Source organism: Rhinatrema bivittatum, chromosome 3 (genome assembly GCF_901001135.1).
Source record: "Rhinatrema bivittatum chromosome 3, aRhiBiv1.1, whole genome shotgun sequence".
NCBI lineage: Eukaryota > Metazoa > Chordata > Amphibia > Gymnophiona > Rhinatrematidae > Rhinatrema > Rhinatrema bivittatum.
In genome coordinates, this window is record NC_042617.1 from 54,439,823 (window position 1) to 54,458,503 (window position 18,681).

Consider the following 18,681-nt stretch of genomic DNA (forward strand, 5'->3'; position numbering starts at 1 on the left):
GGTAAGATGGCTGCCTCTGCTTCTCCACACCAAACCCCCTGGCGTTCCTGGTCCGGCATGGGCGATTGTGTTTGCCATCTTTCTCCAGGAGTCACCTAGGGCACACGCGCTCACGCAGCCCCGTCCTTTACGTGCGTCATGGCGGGAACCTCGGGGGCATCCCACCGCATGACACTAGCGCTGGTATTTAATCTCCATTCACGCTTCATCGTACAAGTTAGCAAGGAATCCTCCATGCTGATCTCTCCTCGTTAAGACGGAGCGTCTTAACGAGGAGAGATCAGCATGTACTCTGTGTACTCTGTGTACTCTTGCTCCAGGACGACTTAGGTACCCACTTCTCGGGGGCCTTGCCTTGCTCCTCTCTACCCTCCGGGGTCATCTGCTACCAACAAGGACGCCTAAGGTACCCGCTCCTCGTGGGCCTTTCCTTTCTCCTCTCTACCCTCTGGGGTTATCTGCTACCAACAAGGGCGCCTATGGTACCCGCTCCTCGGGGGCCTTGTTAGTTTGAGTCCTCCGCTCCTCGGGGCTCTCTCCTACTACAACCACCAGCATCAGAGTGAGTACTGCCGCTCTAGTTCTGTCTTGCCTTGTCTCATCTCTCTTTCTAGATCCTCAGCCTACCCTGCACCGTGGGCCTGGTGAGACCGTGGAACTGCCTTTTCCACTCTGCAATCTACAGACAGAACATTACCATCTGGTTCCTCCTCTCCTAGCTGGTATCATCACCTGATCCTCTGGTTACCATCTCCGTTGTAGTACAATAAAGCTATATCTCTGTGTCCATCTCTGCCTTGAGCTAGCCTATCGCTCCGCCCTGTGGGAGGTGTCATCTCTTACAGCGACCAAGGGCCCACGCATCAATGTCCAAAGTACAACAATTTTATAGACCCCCGACTCTTCTTCAAGCTGAAGAGTCCTAACCTCATTAACTTTTGATCACTGGGGATTCATTCTGTCCCCTTTATCATTTTGGTTGCCCTTCTCTGTATCATTTTGGTTCCTTTTTCTAATTCTGCTATCTTTTTGAGATGTGGTAACCCTAAGTGCACAGAATATTCAAGATGAATGCGAAACAATGCGACAAGGCGATAGCAAAAGCCAGAAGAATGCTGGGATGCATAGAGAGAGGAATATCGAGTAAGAAAAGGGAAGTGATTATCCCCTTGTACAGGTCCTTGGTGAGGCCACACCTGGAGTACTGTGTTCAGTTCTGGAGACCGTATCTACAAAGAGACAAGGACAAGATGGAAGCGGTACAGAGAAGGGCGACCAGGAAGGTGGAGGGTCTTCATAGGATGACATACGAGGAGAGATTGAAGAATCTAAATATGTACTCCCTGGAGGAAAGGAGGAGCAGGGGTGATATGATTCAGACTTTTAGATACTTGAAAAACTTTAATGATCCAAAGACAACGACAAACCTTTTCCGTCAGAAAAAAATCAGCAGAACCAGAGGTCACGAGCTGAGGCTCCAGGGAGGAAGACTAAGAACCAATGTCAGGAAGTATTTCTTCGCGGAAAGGGTGGTGGATGCCTGGAATGCCCTTCCGGAGCAAGTGGTGAAGTCTAAAACTGTGAACGACTTCAAAGGGGCGTGGGATAAACACTGTGGATCCATCAAGTCTAGTGGGCGTAAATAAAGAGGAGGCAGCAAAACACTGCACAGAGCGGCAGTAGCCACAGAGGCATTCAAACACTGCACGGAGCGGCAGTAGCCACAGAGGCATTCACAGAGCGGGATGCCAGTGGCCAGTAGTTGGTGTTCCACCTTCACGGAGCAGAAGGATGGAGGGCTGCTATTTCCAAAAAATAAATAAATAAATAAAACAAAACAAAAAAATAAAAACAGGGGTGGGTAAGAGTATGGGGCAAGGGGGTGGCCTGCTTGTTACAGCGGTTGCTACCCCTAATTGAGCTGGATGTCACTTGGATGCAGATACAGAGCTGCCTTCTAAATTGGGTGGAGGGGAATTAGGGCTGGAGGGTACTGGAAGCCAATAGTAACAGGTGGGAGAGAGAAAAAGGGAAAAAAAATGGAGAAAAAAATGGAGAAAAAGGGAAAAAAATGGATAAAGTGAGTAGCTTGCTGGGCAGACTTGATGGGCCGTTTGGTCTTCTTCTGCTGTCATTTCTATGTTTCTATAAAGTTGCACCATGGAGCGATATAGAGGCATTATAATATTCTATGTTTTATTCTCCATTCCTTTCCTAATAATCCTTAGCATTCTATTTTCATTTTGGCTGCTGCTGCACACTGAGCAGAAGATTTCAACATATTATCAGTGATGATGCCTAGGTTCGTTTCCTGAATGGTGACTCCTAATGTGGAACCTTGCATGGTGAGGTCCTAATTTGGTTTACTCTTTCTTAAGTGCATCTATTTGCACTTTTCCATATTAAGTCTCCCAGTTTTGCAAGGTCCTCTTGAAATTTCTCACATCCTCTTGTGATTTAACAACTTTGAAGTATTTGGCAAATGTGATCTGCTTCAGAAAGGGCAGACTCTGACTTCTGCATTCTACTTTTACACTCTGCGATAATGAGTTATATATAAGGTGTTATGAACGGTGAATGGAGCAGCTAAGACCCGAACTGGGAAATCACAGATCATAGAAGTCAGTGGGGAGTGAGTGATACATGTAAGACTGTTCAGTTTTACCAAAAACACTTAAAAGTATTTGTTTATTTGTAAAGCTTCAATTAAAGACAGTTTATATATAGTACAGTCTCCCAGTACAGTGTCTGTGTGCAACATATCACAGATCCGACTCACAGGGTCACCAAAAGTTTTCATTTTCAAAATAGTAACGTCTGTCTTCTATCAGTCAGTTCTTCAAAAGAGCAGCTTTATTTATCTAATAAAATTTCTAGCCTGCTGATCTACAAAGCCCAGCAGATGATAACTAAGCGCCGCTGGTAATGGCTTCTTTGTTAGGAAGTCACATTACCACTGTTTGTGGGCTGTGGGCTTTGGGCTACCCAACAGCTATTCCATTCAGACTTAATGTTGGCTTGTGTTTCTTTCTCTGGGGCCTGCAACAGTTGGCATCACTGCTGCCACCTTGTGTCCGTGAGCTTGTTGGAGCTGTAACTCTGCAGGCTCACATGCCCTGCAGACCAGCCGTGCATGTTTGACTGTCAGCTAGCTTCTGCTGTAAGTGCATTATATATAATGATGATGATGTATGTATTTTAACCAGTAAGCTGAGGAGATCTGAAGAGCTCATGTTTGCAGAATGAATTTTATTAACTCAATTACACTACAAAAACAGAACCACCACCATCATCTCTTGGGCTGTAACTGCAAGAGTCGTGGAAGATAATGACAACTTAACTTGGCTCTGCTGATTCCTTCTGTTCCTTTGGACTTCCAACTCAAGGGCCAATTCAGTAAAAATCGCGGGAGAGCGGGCGAGCACCCGCTCTTCCGGCGCGCGCACAGGCCACTCTCCTGTGCGCGCGATTCAGTAACTTAATTTATTTAAATTAGGATCTGCGGTAAAAAGAGGCGCTAGGGACACTAGCGCCTCTTTTTTGACAGGAGCGGCGGCTGTCAGCGAGTTTGACAGCTGACGCTCAATTTTGCCGGTGTCTGTTCTCAAACCCGCTGACAGCCACAGGTTCGGAAACCGGACGCCGGCAAAATTGAGCGTCCGGTTTTCAAGCCGCGGGCCCATTTAAAAATAATTTTTATTTTTTATTTTTAAGTCAGAATAGTAAAAACTGCTTTTCTGTGCACTACCCCGGCGCCGGCAGAAATTAACGCCTACCTTTGGATAGGCGCTAATTTCTTAAAGTAAAATGTGCGGCTTGGCTGCACATTTTACTTACTGTATCACGCGGGAATGACTAATAGGGCCATCAACATGCATTTGCATGTTGCGAGTGCTATTAGTCTCAGGGGGGGGTTGGACGCGCGTTTTCGATGCGCTTTTACCCCTTACTGAATAAAGGGTAAAGCTAGCGTGTCGAAAATGCGCGTCCAAATGCCGGTTAACAGTGCGCACTGTACTGTATCAGCCTGTTTGTCAGTAAGAGCCTCTATTAGGGCTAAGATATCATGAGGCATACAATGGACTCCTCCCCCTTCCCATGCCTCAGCGTCTAATCTGTCCTATTTCATTCCAGATGCAATACCATATTTGCCAGTTTATCTCTAGTTGTCCCCTTCCTTCTTTGCACCTAGGTCCTCTCTCTCTTTTTTTTTTTTTTTTTTTTTTTTTGTAATCCCTCATCTGTCTTAGCCCAGCCACTATAGCAATAATCCTGAGTCAGGGGCCACAGATTGCATCTCTCTCGAAAACCATATATTCGTGCAACTTTAGTCTGTCCAGTAGATGTGTAATGACCACTTCGTGAAGGACTGTGAATGCTACCTATATAACATCCCCAGACTTGGCCAGACCAAAGAGCAGAAACTGGGCTCAGGAATCAAAGCCAGATCTTCCACGTAACAGTGTACACTGCCGTTGAACTGTAGGGCAATCATATTTTTAGATTACTATTCAAGGTTGCTAGCGTGTAGAGAGATTTATTTTTTTTTTAATTGTTGCTTTTGTTGGCTTTCCCTTTAGTTTACATTCAGCGATATAACAATATATTACTTTTTATTACTAATGCTGCTTCTTGTGCATATCGTTGACTTCAAAAGTAGTAAAGAAATTTCATAAGATGCTCCGATTTCAGTGCATTTCTGATTTGTGAGATAATTGTAGGTCATCGGTTACATCACTAATAAACTGAGTTTCACCTTAGCTGGATTTTCTATTAATGTTATATAAATCGGTTTGATTGTATTGTTGGCTGCTGCTGTCTTTGCAACCCACGTCATGATAGTTTGCAGTAATGTTGGGTCTCCTGTAACTGCTTGTATGTATAATGTTGTCACTTACTGTTGTAGGTCCGTTGTGCCTTAGAATCATAATCTTGTTTATAGGATTTCAGGTTATAGTAGGTAATTTACAGATGCTCTCCTTTATACTATGCAAATTTACAAGATCCATGAACAGAAAAAATAACAGTAAGGAAAGGTAGTATAAAACTGCACATATTTTTCCTTGCAACTCTAATAATTTCTCATGATAATCTTTAATAATTTGTGGCACACGTACACAGTTGTAGTTAAAGCCACCAGAGAGAAAAATGTTTATTTATTTAAAATATTTATTACTTACTCTAATTTTCTGTACTTAATAAAAAAAAACAAACAAAAAACCATTACATGACCATAACACGGACAAAGGCAGATTAGATGGGCCTAATGATCCTTATGTGTTGTCATATTCTGTGACAGTGGTAGTAAGAACAAGGTTGGGAGGTAGCAGTATTGCAGACAAATCCACACTTGACTCCCTCAAGCACAGAGGCCAGGGGGAAGTTGGTATGGACAAAACAAAGAGTAGAGAAAGGAATCATGAGCTAATGATACTACAGGCCATGGGTAATCAGGTTGATACCAGCAGGCTACAATTCCCCAGAAACTAACCAAGTTGGTAGTAACTGGGTATTGTCCAGGCAAGGCCATGTTTGAGCAACAGCCTCCACTAATTTTGATAGCTGTTTAGATGGTTACAAGCTTGGTGGAAAGGCATGGAAGGGTGGTAGATGAATTGAATGTTTAATTATGGCATAATTATGGCATATTGTATGCTCATCTGCCCAGAATGGTAGAGAACCGCTGAAGAAGACTTGAATAAGGAATAAGGTGGTCAGGCTTCTAGATTTGGTAGGTGGGATATATCCTTGCAGTGTGAATAGGAATAACTGGGGCACCTTTTTCTACAACCAACTACTATATTAAAAACAAATGATTCTTATCTACCCAAATCTACTGTGCTAGATATGAATTTTGAAAGTCCTAAATGGCTCTCAGGTTACTTAAATAGGAGATTTGGTCATGCATCCAGATGCACTTCTAGGTTTCTATATAATCAGGGTTATCCGGCTAACTTAGCCAGAATATTGTACTCTGCCCCGGAATGCCCTTGGACCAAACGTGATGTAGCTGGATAATTCTTTAGCTGGATAATATGTTTTCCAGCTATATCAGGGGCGATCTGACCAGCAGGATTTTTAAATTGTGCCATATATGCTGAGTATAGGCATCTTTGTTAGTAGTCACATTTCATGATTTAAAAGTGCCTGACTGCTGCCTTTTACTTCTCTTGATTGATTTCTATCATTTCAGCTGATGCAAGTGTAGTGTAAAAGACCTTTGGCTCTGGTATGTTAACCAGTTAGCATAAAAGTCACAAACTTCAGCGTTATCTAGCTAAGGCAGCTGAAAAGGAGTCCTAAATTTATCTGGCTAACCTTAAGATAGCTGGGTGTATTATTGTGCATCCATACCACTGAATATCCTGGATACGTTTATCTGATTAACTTTCTTGGCTGGCCAGTGGCTAATATAGACCTCAATATTTTTTAATCTATAAAGCCTGTCTGACATTCTGAGCATAATGTTTTATACCAGAATGTGTGTAACCTGTCCTGGCAGAGCCTATGACTGAAGTGCCTTGAGGATAATTTAGGATGTTGTGTATCATATTGAACCTGTAGCTGAAAGATATTGTAGAAAATCATATTAGTCATATTGTCTTCTTGTAGGATCAGAGTAGATTTTCAGCGCATGTGTATGAATTATTTGTGGTATTATTTGAATTCTTGTCTCCATGAAGGAGCAGTTTGATAAAAACAAACCAAACCCCCCCCCCCCCCCCCCCCCCCCAAAACCAAGTAGGACGGTACATTGGTGACACTTGGGCTTTCCTTCCGTCATTGTTATGATAATAGTGTCAAAGTGTCCTTAGCAGCTAAGATGTCTCTTCCCAGTTTTTTCCATCTATTGAAGTTCATTTGAAGCATCATTTTCACCAGTTTGCATGTTATATAGCAGGATTTTGCATCTTGGCATGCAGAGAGTTAAGGAGGGGCCCCAACCATTTTTGGTCAGAATCATTGGCTTCATCTGTACCAAGTGCGTCTTCTCATGCTAGGCTTAGCAGTGACACATGAGCTGTCTTCTCTTACTATCTAGTTATATTGCTGTAGAAAACTTGAATATGGATTCATAGCAAGATAGGTACAGCATTTCTTATTCCATTCCTAATAAGAGAGAGATTCCATCTTCCATTCTTCACAAGCCAATGATGATCTATTCAGTGAAAGGCTGTATCCTCAGACTGTTGATTGTTTTGTGTATTTATGTAACCTCTTTGTTGTAGTTGGATTTCTGTTGGGTTGATTTATTTGCAAAAGAGAGAGTTGCCTGGCACAGGCATGACATTTATGACCTTGTTAGTCTTTTACGATTTCAGAATATGTGGAAAGAGTTCTCCTTTTATTACTGCTGCAGGTACAGACTAATTCCAGAGGGAGTTAATGTGGAGGCTTTGTGAATGCCTCCCTTTTTAGAGTTAGTAGCGTATGTAATTACACATTCAGAGATCTATGGTTGGAAGCAATTTATATCAATTGGGAGTTGCTTGGTATCGCCTATTATTTTTACCCTACTAAAAATAGCCATGACATACTTGTACCTAGAGAGTATAAGGCTATGACTGAGACATTAAAAGTCATTCTGCAAAGTCTTATCCCATAAAATAGGGTGGGACATAAAAATTAAAATGTTTTTCAAGAATTGAGGACTACAACTATTTTATAATAATGTAAGCCTAACAAAATGTGTGTATTTAAAATATGTTATGCCTCTTTGTAGTGCCAACAGGTACAAGACTGATTCAAACTATATACATGACTATTGTCAGTGACAAAGCCTGAGATAGTCCATCTGCTTGGTTTGGTTTAATGTAAACGTTTTCCTTTTGAATAAGCTCTCATGAAGTCCATATTCAGAAGCATTTACCCGGATAACTTTTGTGTTATCCAGCTATATGAATATTTGGGCTTTTATCCGGCTAAATTCTAGCTAGATAACTTATCTGACTAAAATTTGACTGGATAAGTTAGGGACGTAACTGGGAGGGACTGAGCTGGGTAACTTATCCAGCTAACATTTAGTGATGGATGCTAACTTCTTACTATACTGTTGCTAACCATAATCTTACAAATCTTATGTCATATGCGTTTAGTGATGCCAACCTTGTACTCTAGTGTTCCGGCATATCCCTTGTTTGATGTTATCCTTGTTCGATGTATCCCTTGTTCGATGTAATAATATGTTTAAACTTGGTTCGATGTAAACCGATGTGATATGTCTATTCATGAATGTCGGTATAGAAAAGTGCTAAATAAATAAATAAACTCTGGTTGCCATGTAGACCTGTTCTGAAGTTATCCAGATAAAAATATTTAGCTAACTTTAGGCTAGCCAGATAGATATATATATATATATATTCACCGGCTATGCTTGTGAATATATAGAATATGTTAGCCAGATACGTTAATCCGGCTAACTTGCCAAGCTGCACAGCGGCTGACTGTGGATTTCTAGTATTGATGGTGACAGAAAATGTTTCTATCCATTCCACATGGTATTCTGACCAAGAGGAAATGCTGGTCATCAGTTCATGTTCAAATGCATTGCAAATCATTTGGAGCTCTTAGGTTTTTTCCAGCAAAACCTATTGTTTTCAAGCTGTAAACCTGTTTTTTATAGCTCATTCTTGGTTAGGGAATTCTTTTTAATTTGCTCCATTAGAGAAGGGGGCAGATGTGGACCAGTTAAATGTAGCTTGTTCTCGTCTTCTCTCTGTCTAAAGGGTAGCCTCAGAAAAAGCTTTTGAGTAAACTATATCCTTCCGCCTTACCACAACAGTCTTTACAGTACTTGAGGAGAAGGAAGCAGAAACACAAGACAACTTTCTCAAGCCCTTTCTTCTGTTTGCCTCAGTATTTCAGTCGTAATGCAAGCTGGAAACTTGAGTTCCGGCTCTGGCAGAGTGCTAAAGCTTGTTTCTTTCAGTCTCAGAGAACATAACAGAGAAACATTATGGCAGAAAAAGAACATTACAGCCTATGTAGTCCGCCTGTCCAGGATATCTGCTAGGATGATAGGCCCAGCTGCTACCTCAAACCACATTAGACTATTTTAAGAAAGGAAATAGTTAAAACTCCCCTATAAACATGCTAAAATTATTCCCTGGAAAAGCCAGATCTCTACGTGAGAGCTGTATAGGTATATACCTGGAAAGTATGCAGTTATGAGAGAGAAAATGCTGGAAGGGAAATAGAGAGAAGGCACGGGTGGGTCGGAGGGAGAGAGAAAGTAGTGGGGTCTGGTTTGGAGGGGGAGTGGAGGCTTGGTGAGAGAGTGAAAGTCATGCAGTCTGGCTTAGGGGGAAGGTGGTGGAGAGAGGGGGAGAGAATGATGTAAACCTGAATGTTGCGTCCGTCGGTTGCAGACGGCTGTGACCGCTCTGCCTTACCTCTTTTCTACTCTTTTCCTCCTCCTTGGGCAAGATGGCTGCCTCTGGTGCCGAGTGCCGAAACCCTGGGCGTCCCAGTCCGCCATGCTCCTTCCCATGACCTCCTAGGGCACGTGCGCGCACGTTGTCTACGCCTATGTACACGTCATGGCGGGAACTTCAGGGGCGTCCCCACCGCATGACGTCAATACCTCCGGGTATTTAAGCCTCTGCTACGCTACCTACTTTGAGTTAGCAAGGACTTCGGTTTAGCTACTCTGACCGCTCTAAGTTGCTCGCTTAGACGTCTCGCTACCCTCCGGGGAATCTCGTTCCTGACGAAGCTCTAGGCACCCGCTCCTCGGGGGGGGCCTATCGCTTCCACCTACCTTTCGGGGTTTCTACTAACTTGACAACTGCTCCTCGGGGGTCTCTCTCTTTATTTCAGGATCTTCTGTACTATCAGGTACTTGCTCCTCGAGGGTCTACCGGTCCAGTGTATCCCGCACCACGGACCTTTGGTCCCACCATCTTCATTGCCAGGAAGACGCTTGCACTACACTCCAGTGAGTACCTCTACAATCCGGTTCTCCAACTCCACCCACCAGGCTCAGCTTATCCCACTTCGCGGGTTCCTATCTACCTTGAACATCTGGGTGAGACTTCTACATCTGAGACTGTCAGAACGTATTGGCACCCCAGTGCCTTTCCTTCGTGCCTCATACCATCTATCTACAACAGTACAATAAAGCTTTCCATTTACAAGTTTCTGCTCTCTGCGTTTAGCCTATCGCTGTGGTTCCCCACGGGGCCCCTCCCCGTGGAAGGAGTCATCTCTACTGCGACTAAGGGTCCACACAATGCCACAAACACCACACTGAATTTACTGTGTGTCTAAGAAAATTGAAACACTGTTCTACTTAATGTATTGTATTACAAATAATAGCAATGAATCTTGCATAATTTAGATTTTTTTTTTTCTGTGCTTAATTCCCTGGGGTGTACATAGGGAGCAGTGACAATTTATTTTCACAAAACCCAGTTGGCTCAATTCTTGTTTTGAACTTGCCTGGTTTTTATCTCTAGTACATCCGCAATGTCACTGCCAAAGTTTCCTTGACCTGGGTGAGTGCTTACACAACAAATGACTGAGAAAAGTGCTTGTCTGAAATGTCAAATATTTGAATAACTAAGTTTAACTAAATACTTCCCATTCTAATTAACCATATGGTTATCTGTGAAGTGAGATGTGACAAGTGTTTATAGAAAACAGAATTGTTGGCTCATACCAGAGAGCAAGAATTGGTAGGGCATGTTATGATTCTTCCTCGTGAGATATTGTGGACCTGAGTCACTAAAGGATTTTCTCCCATCTGTCTCTATGGGGGAAACATTAATTTGGCGCAGTGTAAAAGTTGCAATAAATTCTTTAGCACTGTGACGTTTGAGAGAGACGTTTGGACTCCACAGAGGCTCAAAAGGGGGAAGCCAGTATAGGAAAACCCAGTAAAACTTATAAATGCAAATTCTGTAAAGCAGCGAGAAACGGTTATGCTCCTTGTTGCTGATATCAGGAGACCTGTAAACAGCAAGATGTCATAAAGTGGCATGGCTCATCCACGGGAAATTTCATAAACATTATAATATCACTGTACCAGAAAAGCAGTGCGATCAATAACCCTGATAGAGTTGTGCAGAATGAGGCTGATGCGATCGCCTGGGACATTCCCATTCCAACAGATAAAAAATGTAGTAAAAGGGAAACAGCACAAGACCAGCATTGCTGAGAGACGTGTTAATACCAAGTGACTATTCTGTGGATCGTAGAGAGAGAGAGAATTTTCAAGTACCAAATGATGCAATTAGAGACTAAGAAAATGTGGCAGAAAGATACAGAAATAGTCCCAGTTGTATTGGGTGGTACTGATTTGGTTAAAAAGAACTTCCCGGTGCATCTAGACATGTCTGTGCACGTAACACCACCTTATGAACTCTAGGCACAATGCAAGTATTAAGAAAGGCATTAGTAGTGAACTTGAGAGATTGAGATCATAATAGACATTCCCTGGCTTATGAGTGAGGTTCATTCCTGTCAAAGTATGCATAGAATACTCAGCCCATTTGGAAACATTACCCCAGGAATAAATTATTGGTTTCTAGAATTTTGTCCTTTTTCATTTATATTTACTGTGTAACCAATGTAAGCTGCCTTGATTGTTTTCAGGAAGCCAGCCTATAAATGTTGTTAAAGAGATCCTCAAGAGCACTAGAGCGAAAGCTGCACTAAAAAATTATAGTTCAACCACAGTAAGTGCAGAAAATGTTGCATAGTCCATTTAGGTGTTCAAAATAGTCTTTTTATTTATATACAAATGCCAACACCACTGTTGTCATTAATGTTTTTCAAGGGGTCCCCCTTTTACACGGACCCGTGTTTCGCCGAGGCTGCGTTGGAAGGGACAGATAATTTTTATCAGCAAGTCTAGAAGTGAAATATTAGAATGGACTATGTTAATAAACGGGCTACCTACCGATATACATTGTAACTTCAAATTTAAATTTTTACATACCGTAATATTTCCTGATAGTGTTTGACAGGGAGCGTGTACACAAGTAGTGCAGTGGGGTTTTAAACAGTGTAAAAAAGGCGCCAAAACAACGGACCAGTCGGCATTTACAGGGGAACATCCAATCAGAATCCAGGCAAAACATAACCAATCAAAATCAGGTAAAATAAGTCCATTCTAATTCCTTATTCAGGCCGTGAGGTATGACAGTATTAAGGATGTATATCCATTTTTGTTCTTTACAAATCAGATGTTCTGAAAAATTGCCCCCTCGATTTGGGTGGGTAACTACTTCTAAAACAAAGAAGTACAAATCAGACACAGTATGTGTTGACTGGATCCAATGATCAACTAGTGGTGCATTTTCACGTGAATGCTTAATGTTAGATCTATGTTCAATGATCCTCGTTTTTATCATTCCTGTAGTTTTCCCCACATACAATTTTTGACATGGGCATTGGATAATAAAAATGACCCCCGAAAAGTTCCTTAAAGTGTATATTTTACCAGATATTGGATGTTTAAAAGATGACATGACACTTGTACACGAGCATACAGAACACTGTCCACAAGGTTTGTGTTCTCCAATAACTTGATGGCATGTACATGTTGTACTCAAATCAGAGTGTGTCAACATGTCCCGCAAGTTAGTGCCTCTTTGGTATGTGAAATGTAATGGACCCTGAAATATTTCCTGAAGAGATAACAATTGCCAATGTTTACGAATGATATGAGTTACAGACTTGCTCAAAGTAGAGAAAGGTAATATACAATTCATTGTAATATCTGTAAACCGGCCTTGTGGCCAAAACAATAAGTCCCTATTGACATATAAGGCTTGTTTAAAGGCCTTTTTTAAAACCTTGCTCGGGTACCACCTCGCCTGAAACAGAGACATCATCTCCTTAGCTTTAGAAATGAAATCAAGCTTTGAGGAACAAAGCCGTCGCAATCGCATCAAGAGGGTATATTCCTCTTGATGACAACTATCAAAACTAAGCAAAGTGTTGCGGTCAGTATCTTTTCTGAAAATGGTAGTTGAAAAATTAGCATTATCAATTGAAATGAGGATATCCAAAAAAGCTATTTGAGAAGGATGAATATTAAAACTAAACTGTAGATTAGTGTTACAATGATTTAGCCAGTCAAAAAACATATAAAATTGCACATCTGTTCCAAGCCAGATTAAAAAGATGTCATCAATGAATCTAATATAAATACATGAAAATAGAGGATCCAAAAATGCTAGACACTTATGAAATATCAATAATTATGAAAGGTCTAGCCCAAATGCAAATGCGGATTGTATGGAATCATCCGGGGAAACCTCATATGGTGCCTACAATAGGCTGTTTTGGTGCCTATGTGGCTACTGCGACTCCAACCCCACCACTGTGGATGTCAGACTGGTTTATAATCATTGGTTGCCCCAGAGGAATGATGCTTTACTTATTATTTATAAAGCTATCTTTTGAGTCCGGTATGAGTCCAGTACTGTGGATAAAAGTGCTGGTATACAAAAGTCTTGTTATACCAGACTGTTGTATTATGCTCACTGTTTTTGCGCCAAGATTATAATCGGAAATCTTCATGCAGCAAGTGTAACAGTCCCGACACTGCAATGTTTCGAATGTGAGTTCTTCGTCAGGGAATCACTTATAGGCATGGAATCTGCATGTGAATCTCAGCTGGAAATACATGTGCGATCTCAGTCTGCGCATTCGGCTGTCACTTACTGCATGAAGATTTCCGATTTATAATCTTTGCGCCAAAACAGTGAGCATAATACGAAAGTCTGGTATAACAAGACTTTTGTATACCAGCACTTTTATCCACAGTAGTGGACTCATACCGGACTCAGTCTGACATCCAAAGTGGTGGGGTTGGAGTCGCAGTAGCCACATAGGCACCAAAACAGCCTATTGTAGGCACCATATGAGGTTTCCCCGGATGATTCCATACAATCCGCATTTGCATTTGGGCTAGACCTTTCATATTTATCAATGAATCTAAGCCATAAGTGCAAAAAATTGGACCATTCAGAAGGGTATATATGTGTCTCCTCAAACTTTGCCACATATAGGCACCCCAAGCTAGGGGCCATAGTGGCACCCATGGCGGTGCCTTTTACCTGTTGATAGAAGTTGTATCAAATCGAAGGTAATTTTGTGTCAGGGCCAATTTTATTAGTTCCATTAAAAATGAGGTAGGTAATTGCTCAGGGCCCAGACGTGTATTCAGTATATCCTCAATTTGTAAAGCTTCCCCCTGAGGTAAATTAGAATATAGGGAAACTATGTCCAATGTGACCAGATAACAAGGGGCTGGTGGCATGCTCAAATCATTCAATGCAGTGATTAAATGTGAAGAATCACTTAAGTAAGACTTGCTTAAAGGGACGAAAGGTTTCAAAAAAATGTCTACGAATTGAGATAAAGGTTCCAGAATTGAGCCAATTCCTGAAACTATCGGTCGGCCGGGGGGGAGGGGGGGGGAATTTATTAAAGTCTTGTGAATTTTGGGGAGAATATAAAAAAACAGGGGTCACTGGAAATTCTACTGATCAAAAATTAGCCTCACGTGTCGTTATGTATTTACGTATCACAGCATCTTGAACAAGTGAAGGTATTCTAGATTTGAAGTCATCTGTGGGATCAGAATTTAAGGGAAGGTAAAAAGTTACTTCATTTAATTGACGTAATACCTCAGCCACGTAGTCACATTTATTCATCTCAAAATATGGCATTAAGATTTGTGATGCTAAGATGCAACAACATCATATCTTCTGAACGGAGATATCTACTTGGGTAAACAAGTTAGAGAAAAATAGCACCGATAGCCATGTTTTACAAACCTTGTTCGGCCCTGGTACAAATCAGGAAGAAATGTTGTAAGTGATAACTTTTTCATCAGCACAGATCTAGCAGAAAAAAATTCTAAGTGCAAATCTGAGCTTCCTGGCCTCCATCAGGAGAAATAAGGCAGACATTCTAAATGGAGTGCAGCCTGATCCCAAAAGAGAAAAATTAGTATGCATCTTTGATTTTAAAGGGGATCACACCATAGTTTCATATGTGCTCAGGAAGTCTAAATAGTATTGTTTGTTGCAATCTGCGATGTATTATGACATGCCAGTAGTTGGAGAGGAAAGAAAACCACTTACAATGGACTATAACAATACCACAGGTGGGGTGGACAACCTGGACCATTTACTACGTCTGACTTCTTGCAAAAACAAAACAAAGAGTTGGCCAAGGACAGTGCTTTTCAATTTGCTTGATGGTGCAATTGCCAGCTTTGTTGTTTGGATGAGAGTTCATCGTGCTTGGAACAGTAGATTGTCTCAGGAAAACTCAGCTGGGAGAGCAATTGATTAATGGACTGATCAGACAAAGACTGCAAAATATCAATAATCTGGGAAGGCCAGAACTGCATTGATTACACTGGACTACAAAATCCCACTGCTGCCGCATTTGCAGAGGTAAAGGGGACACGTTGTGCTGTTTGTTCCAGAGCACCAGACTGCAAATCACAAAGACTACATGAGGATTGCAGGTGCTTTGTGTGCGGAGAGCACATTACCATAAACCTGTGTTCCAATTGTTGTTGATGTGTGTATTTTATTTCTTAATACTTCCTGAGTCACTTAAAAATGTTTATTCCTTAGATTGTAAACCCTCTGGAGATAGGGAAATACGCACAGGACCTGAATGTAATCCGCGTTGACATGCCAAAAGGCAGAATATAAGTTAATAAATAGAGAGGTTTATTTTCCCTAATTTAAAGAAATACGGTGTTTTTTGGGAATTCTTTTTCACTGAATGAAAAGTTTAATTTCAAAAACTGTTTTTCCAGAGTTTCTTTGTACTATGGGTCAGGATCTAAAAGGATCTGAGAATTGCACCGGTATTGATTTATGGGATTCAGATGTTCCCCAAGCGGTATTAATGGTTTTCTTTTATGACAGGCAGGAAGGGTGAAGAACATTAGACCAGCCAAGCTGGATTGGACTGGTGATTCCTCTAGCTCTGGATCCTGTCTCCGGTGGTCCAAACCAGAGCTTTTCTAAGCGCTCCCTGTAGATGTGTGCAGCATCTTAGCCACCCCGCTCAGTCTCTAATATCTGTTTATTACAGATTGGCCCAAACACTAATCCTACATGGAGTTTATTATGAAATACTTTAATTCTGCTGGTGCTACAATTCGTTATACAGCCAGTGACGTGATATGCATTTCTATGTCCTTTGAGGCTGGTGACTGAACTTAAAAATGATTTAATCCTATCTATTTGTACTGGAAATGTAAGGTGTTTTTTTTTTTTATTATAGACTTTATTTCTTATTAATGTATCTGTTCTTTAAGTAGCAAAATGAGGAGCACTTTTAAAAGATTTAACAATTGTGTCTTTTCTGCAGGTATAAATTTTCATCACTGTTCACCGATTATGAAAACTGTTACTCAAGGTTTCTTCTTCTAGAGAGCAAATTGCTTGCAGATCTGTTTATTTTCTTGGACTGTGTGCTAATTCCAGTAGGCAGGCAGCAGGCAGATATATTCTTAAGGCCCTGAGATGGAAGGAAAACTCATTTGCCCTGAGCTTGGAATCTTATGGTTGGGTTTTCTTTTTCTTGCAGTAGTTGAATGGGGAGATGATGTACACGCAATTTCAAAAGACGAAGCCGTGATGCTGGTGAACCATCAAGCAACCGGAGATGTCTGCACGTTAATGATGTGCCTTCAGGACAAAGGCACGGTAAGCTATCACTAGGGAAACAGATTCTTCTGGTTTTCTGACTGTACACTGCTATTTACAAAAGTACATGAGAATAGTTTCTTTATTTTTTTGCATTTTTACTATATTACCTGTGAAAATTGCACGTTGAACTAAAAAAGACAGAATAAAAAATTAACCACAAAGAAAAGAAGGGGGAGGGAGAACAGTGACCTACTTTTCAGCATGTGCAAATAACCAGTTTTATATGCACTATAAAATCAGCCTATTTGTAGTGAATTAAGAGTTCACAGGGCTCAGGCCAGAAGTAGGGTTATAGCAAATTTGTAGGTAAATAAATGTCTAGTAAATGAATTTAGTAAATCAACAAACTACCAATCTACACAGACTGGAACCTGATGAATCAGTCTTTTTGTGTCTTTATATTACTCTGAGAAGCACATCTTCAATACACAGAATAGTACTATTTGAGGACAAGTGCCCGCTTGCCTTACAGATGTAAGCCACAGTGAGACACGCTGATTGACGCTGTGCTTAAGATGCTGTGAAATGTCCCTCTGTGGGAAGTATTTGTAATGTTCCTGCCAATAGAATCTTAAAGAAAAGACTTGCGTAAACACTCCAGAAAAAATGCAATTCTGTAAGAACAATTTCATCATTTATATGTTGTGTAGACCAGAGGTTTCATGACTCATTTCAGACTACCATTTGTACTCAGAAGCACTAATATTTACAACATGTCACTATACTGCATGGTGTAAAGGGCCAGAAACCACAAAACCTTTTCTACTAAATGGTTTTGTGCTCCAGGTGACGGCTTCTGCTCTGTGTGCTTCAGTACCAACTAATTGGAGAACTGGGAATACCAGGCTTCAGTTTTGTAATCATTGCAGGTTGTAACGGCTGTGGGGAGAATGTGCCCTTCCCTTCAATTAGCTGCCCTAGTCTTCAGCTTAGGACCTTTACCTCCAACTGCATTCTGTTGTCCTCCAGTAGAGCCGCCACTTAGGAAATGTTGATTTTTGGATAATGTTTATTTGCTGTGAAACTTAAAATCTTTTCTTTAAATTTTGTAAAGTGATTAAAACTGTAGCTAACTTGCAGAGTCCATTATTTTAAGTTCATGCAGCAATTAGTAATATCAGTTTAGTTTTACTTTGTATGTTTCTGAAATTCATTGTGTAGCTTCTTCTGTAGTTCTCTTGAACCTCTGGGTGAAGTTATGTTCAGAACAGTGTTTTACACTTATACGCATTAGAACCAATTGGTTCACGATGGCAAAATGTCATAAAATATTTTATTTAAACAGCATAAGCCAACGAGAGAGTATGATGGTTTGTTAAACATGGATGTCCTTTGAGAGCAGTTTAATAAAACAGCAACTTAAAGTTGTACCTTTTTTTGTACTGTAAAATACTTCATACACAGTGCTTGTATACGTTGGGGGGGGGGGGGGGGCTATGAATTAAAACTTTCATCTCTGAACTGCTCTTACAATTCTTCTCCTCACTATCGCAGTTTTATGGAGAGATCACAAATTGTCTCCAATGCACTTCTTATTTCTGCTTTTGAAATATGTACATTGCATGGAAGGCAGCTCTTTTTTTTTTTTTTTTAAAGTGCCCTTCTAATTGTTAATACAAAGTGAACATTGCTACTTGCCTTACAGATTTTGGGAGCATTGCACATTGTGTGAGGCTTTCTTTGAAACCAACCGTGCCACATTGCACCTTTTTGATTAAATTTAAGGGAGATACAATGGCGATATTTTACCCTTCTACAGAAAAATTCCGATAGTTCTTCTTATTAATATATTTTAGAATTTATAGGAAGATACTTTAAAGGATTTTGAAATCCTTTGGAATATAGTTGTAACTGGACTTCTAAAATGCTTTTCTGCAGTATTGAATTAAGTTCTTGTTTACTAAATTGTGAGCATGAGAGAGGAGCCAAGGACATTGCAGATAAATGGGACAGACAGAAGCATAGCAATATCTGCCTTTAGCAGAAA

At 40.9% G+C, this 18,681-nt stretch overlaps 1 protein-coding gene across 3 annotated transcripts in view; it reads left to right on the top strand.

The window, feature by feature from the left end:
* LPGAT1 (lysophosphatidylglycerol acyltransferase 1) overlaps positions 1–18,681 on the top strand; it is a 254,068-nt gene that overhangs the window by 72,476 nt on the left and 162,911 nt on the right. For all 3 annotated transcript variants that reach the window (XM_029593253.1, XM_029593256.1, XM_029593254.1), the window contains exon 3: positions 16,573–16,691. In XM_029593253.1, the coding sequence (XP_029449113.1) occupies positions 16,573–16,691 (119 nt within the window). The remainder of the gene's footprint in view (positions 1–16,572; positions 16,692–18,681) is intronic.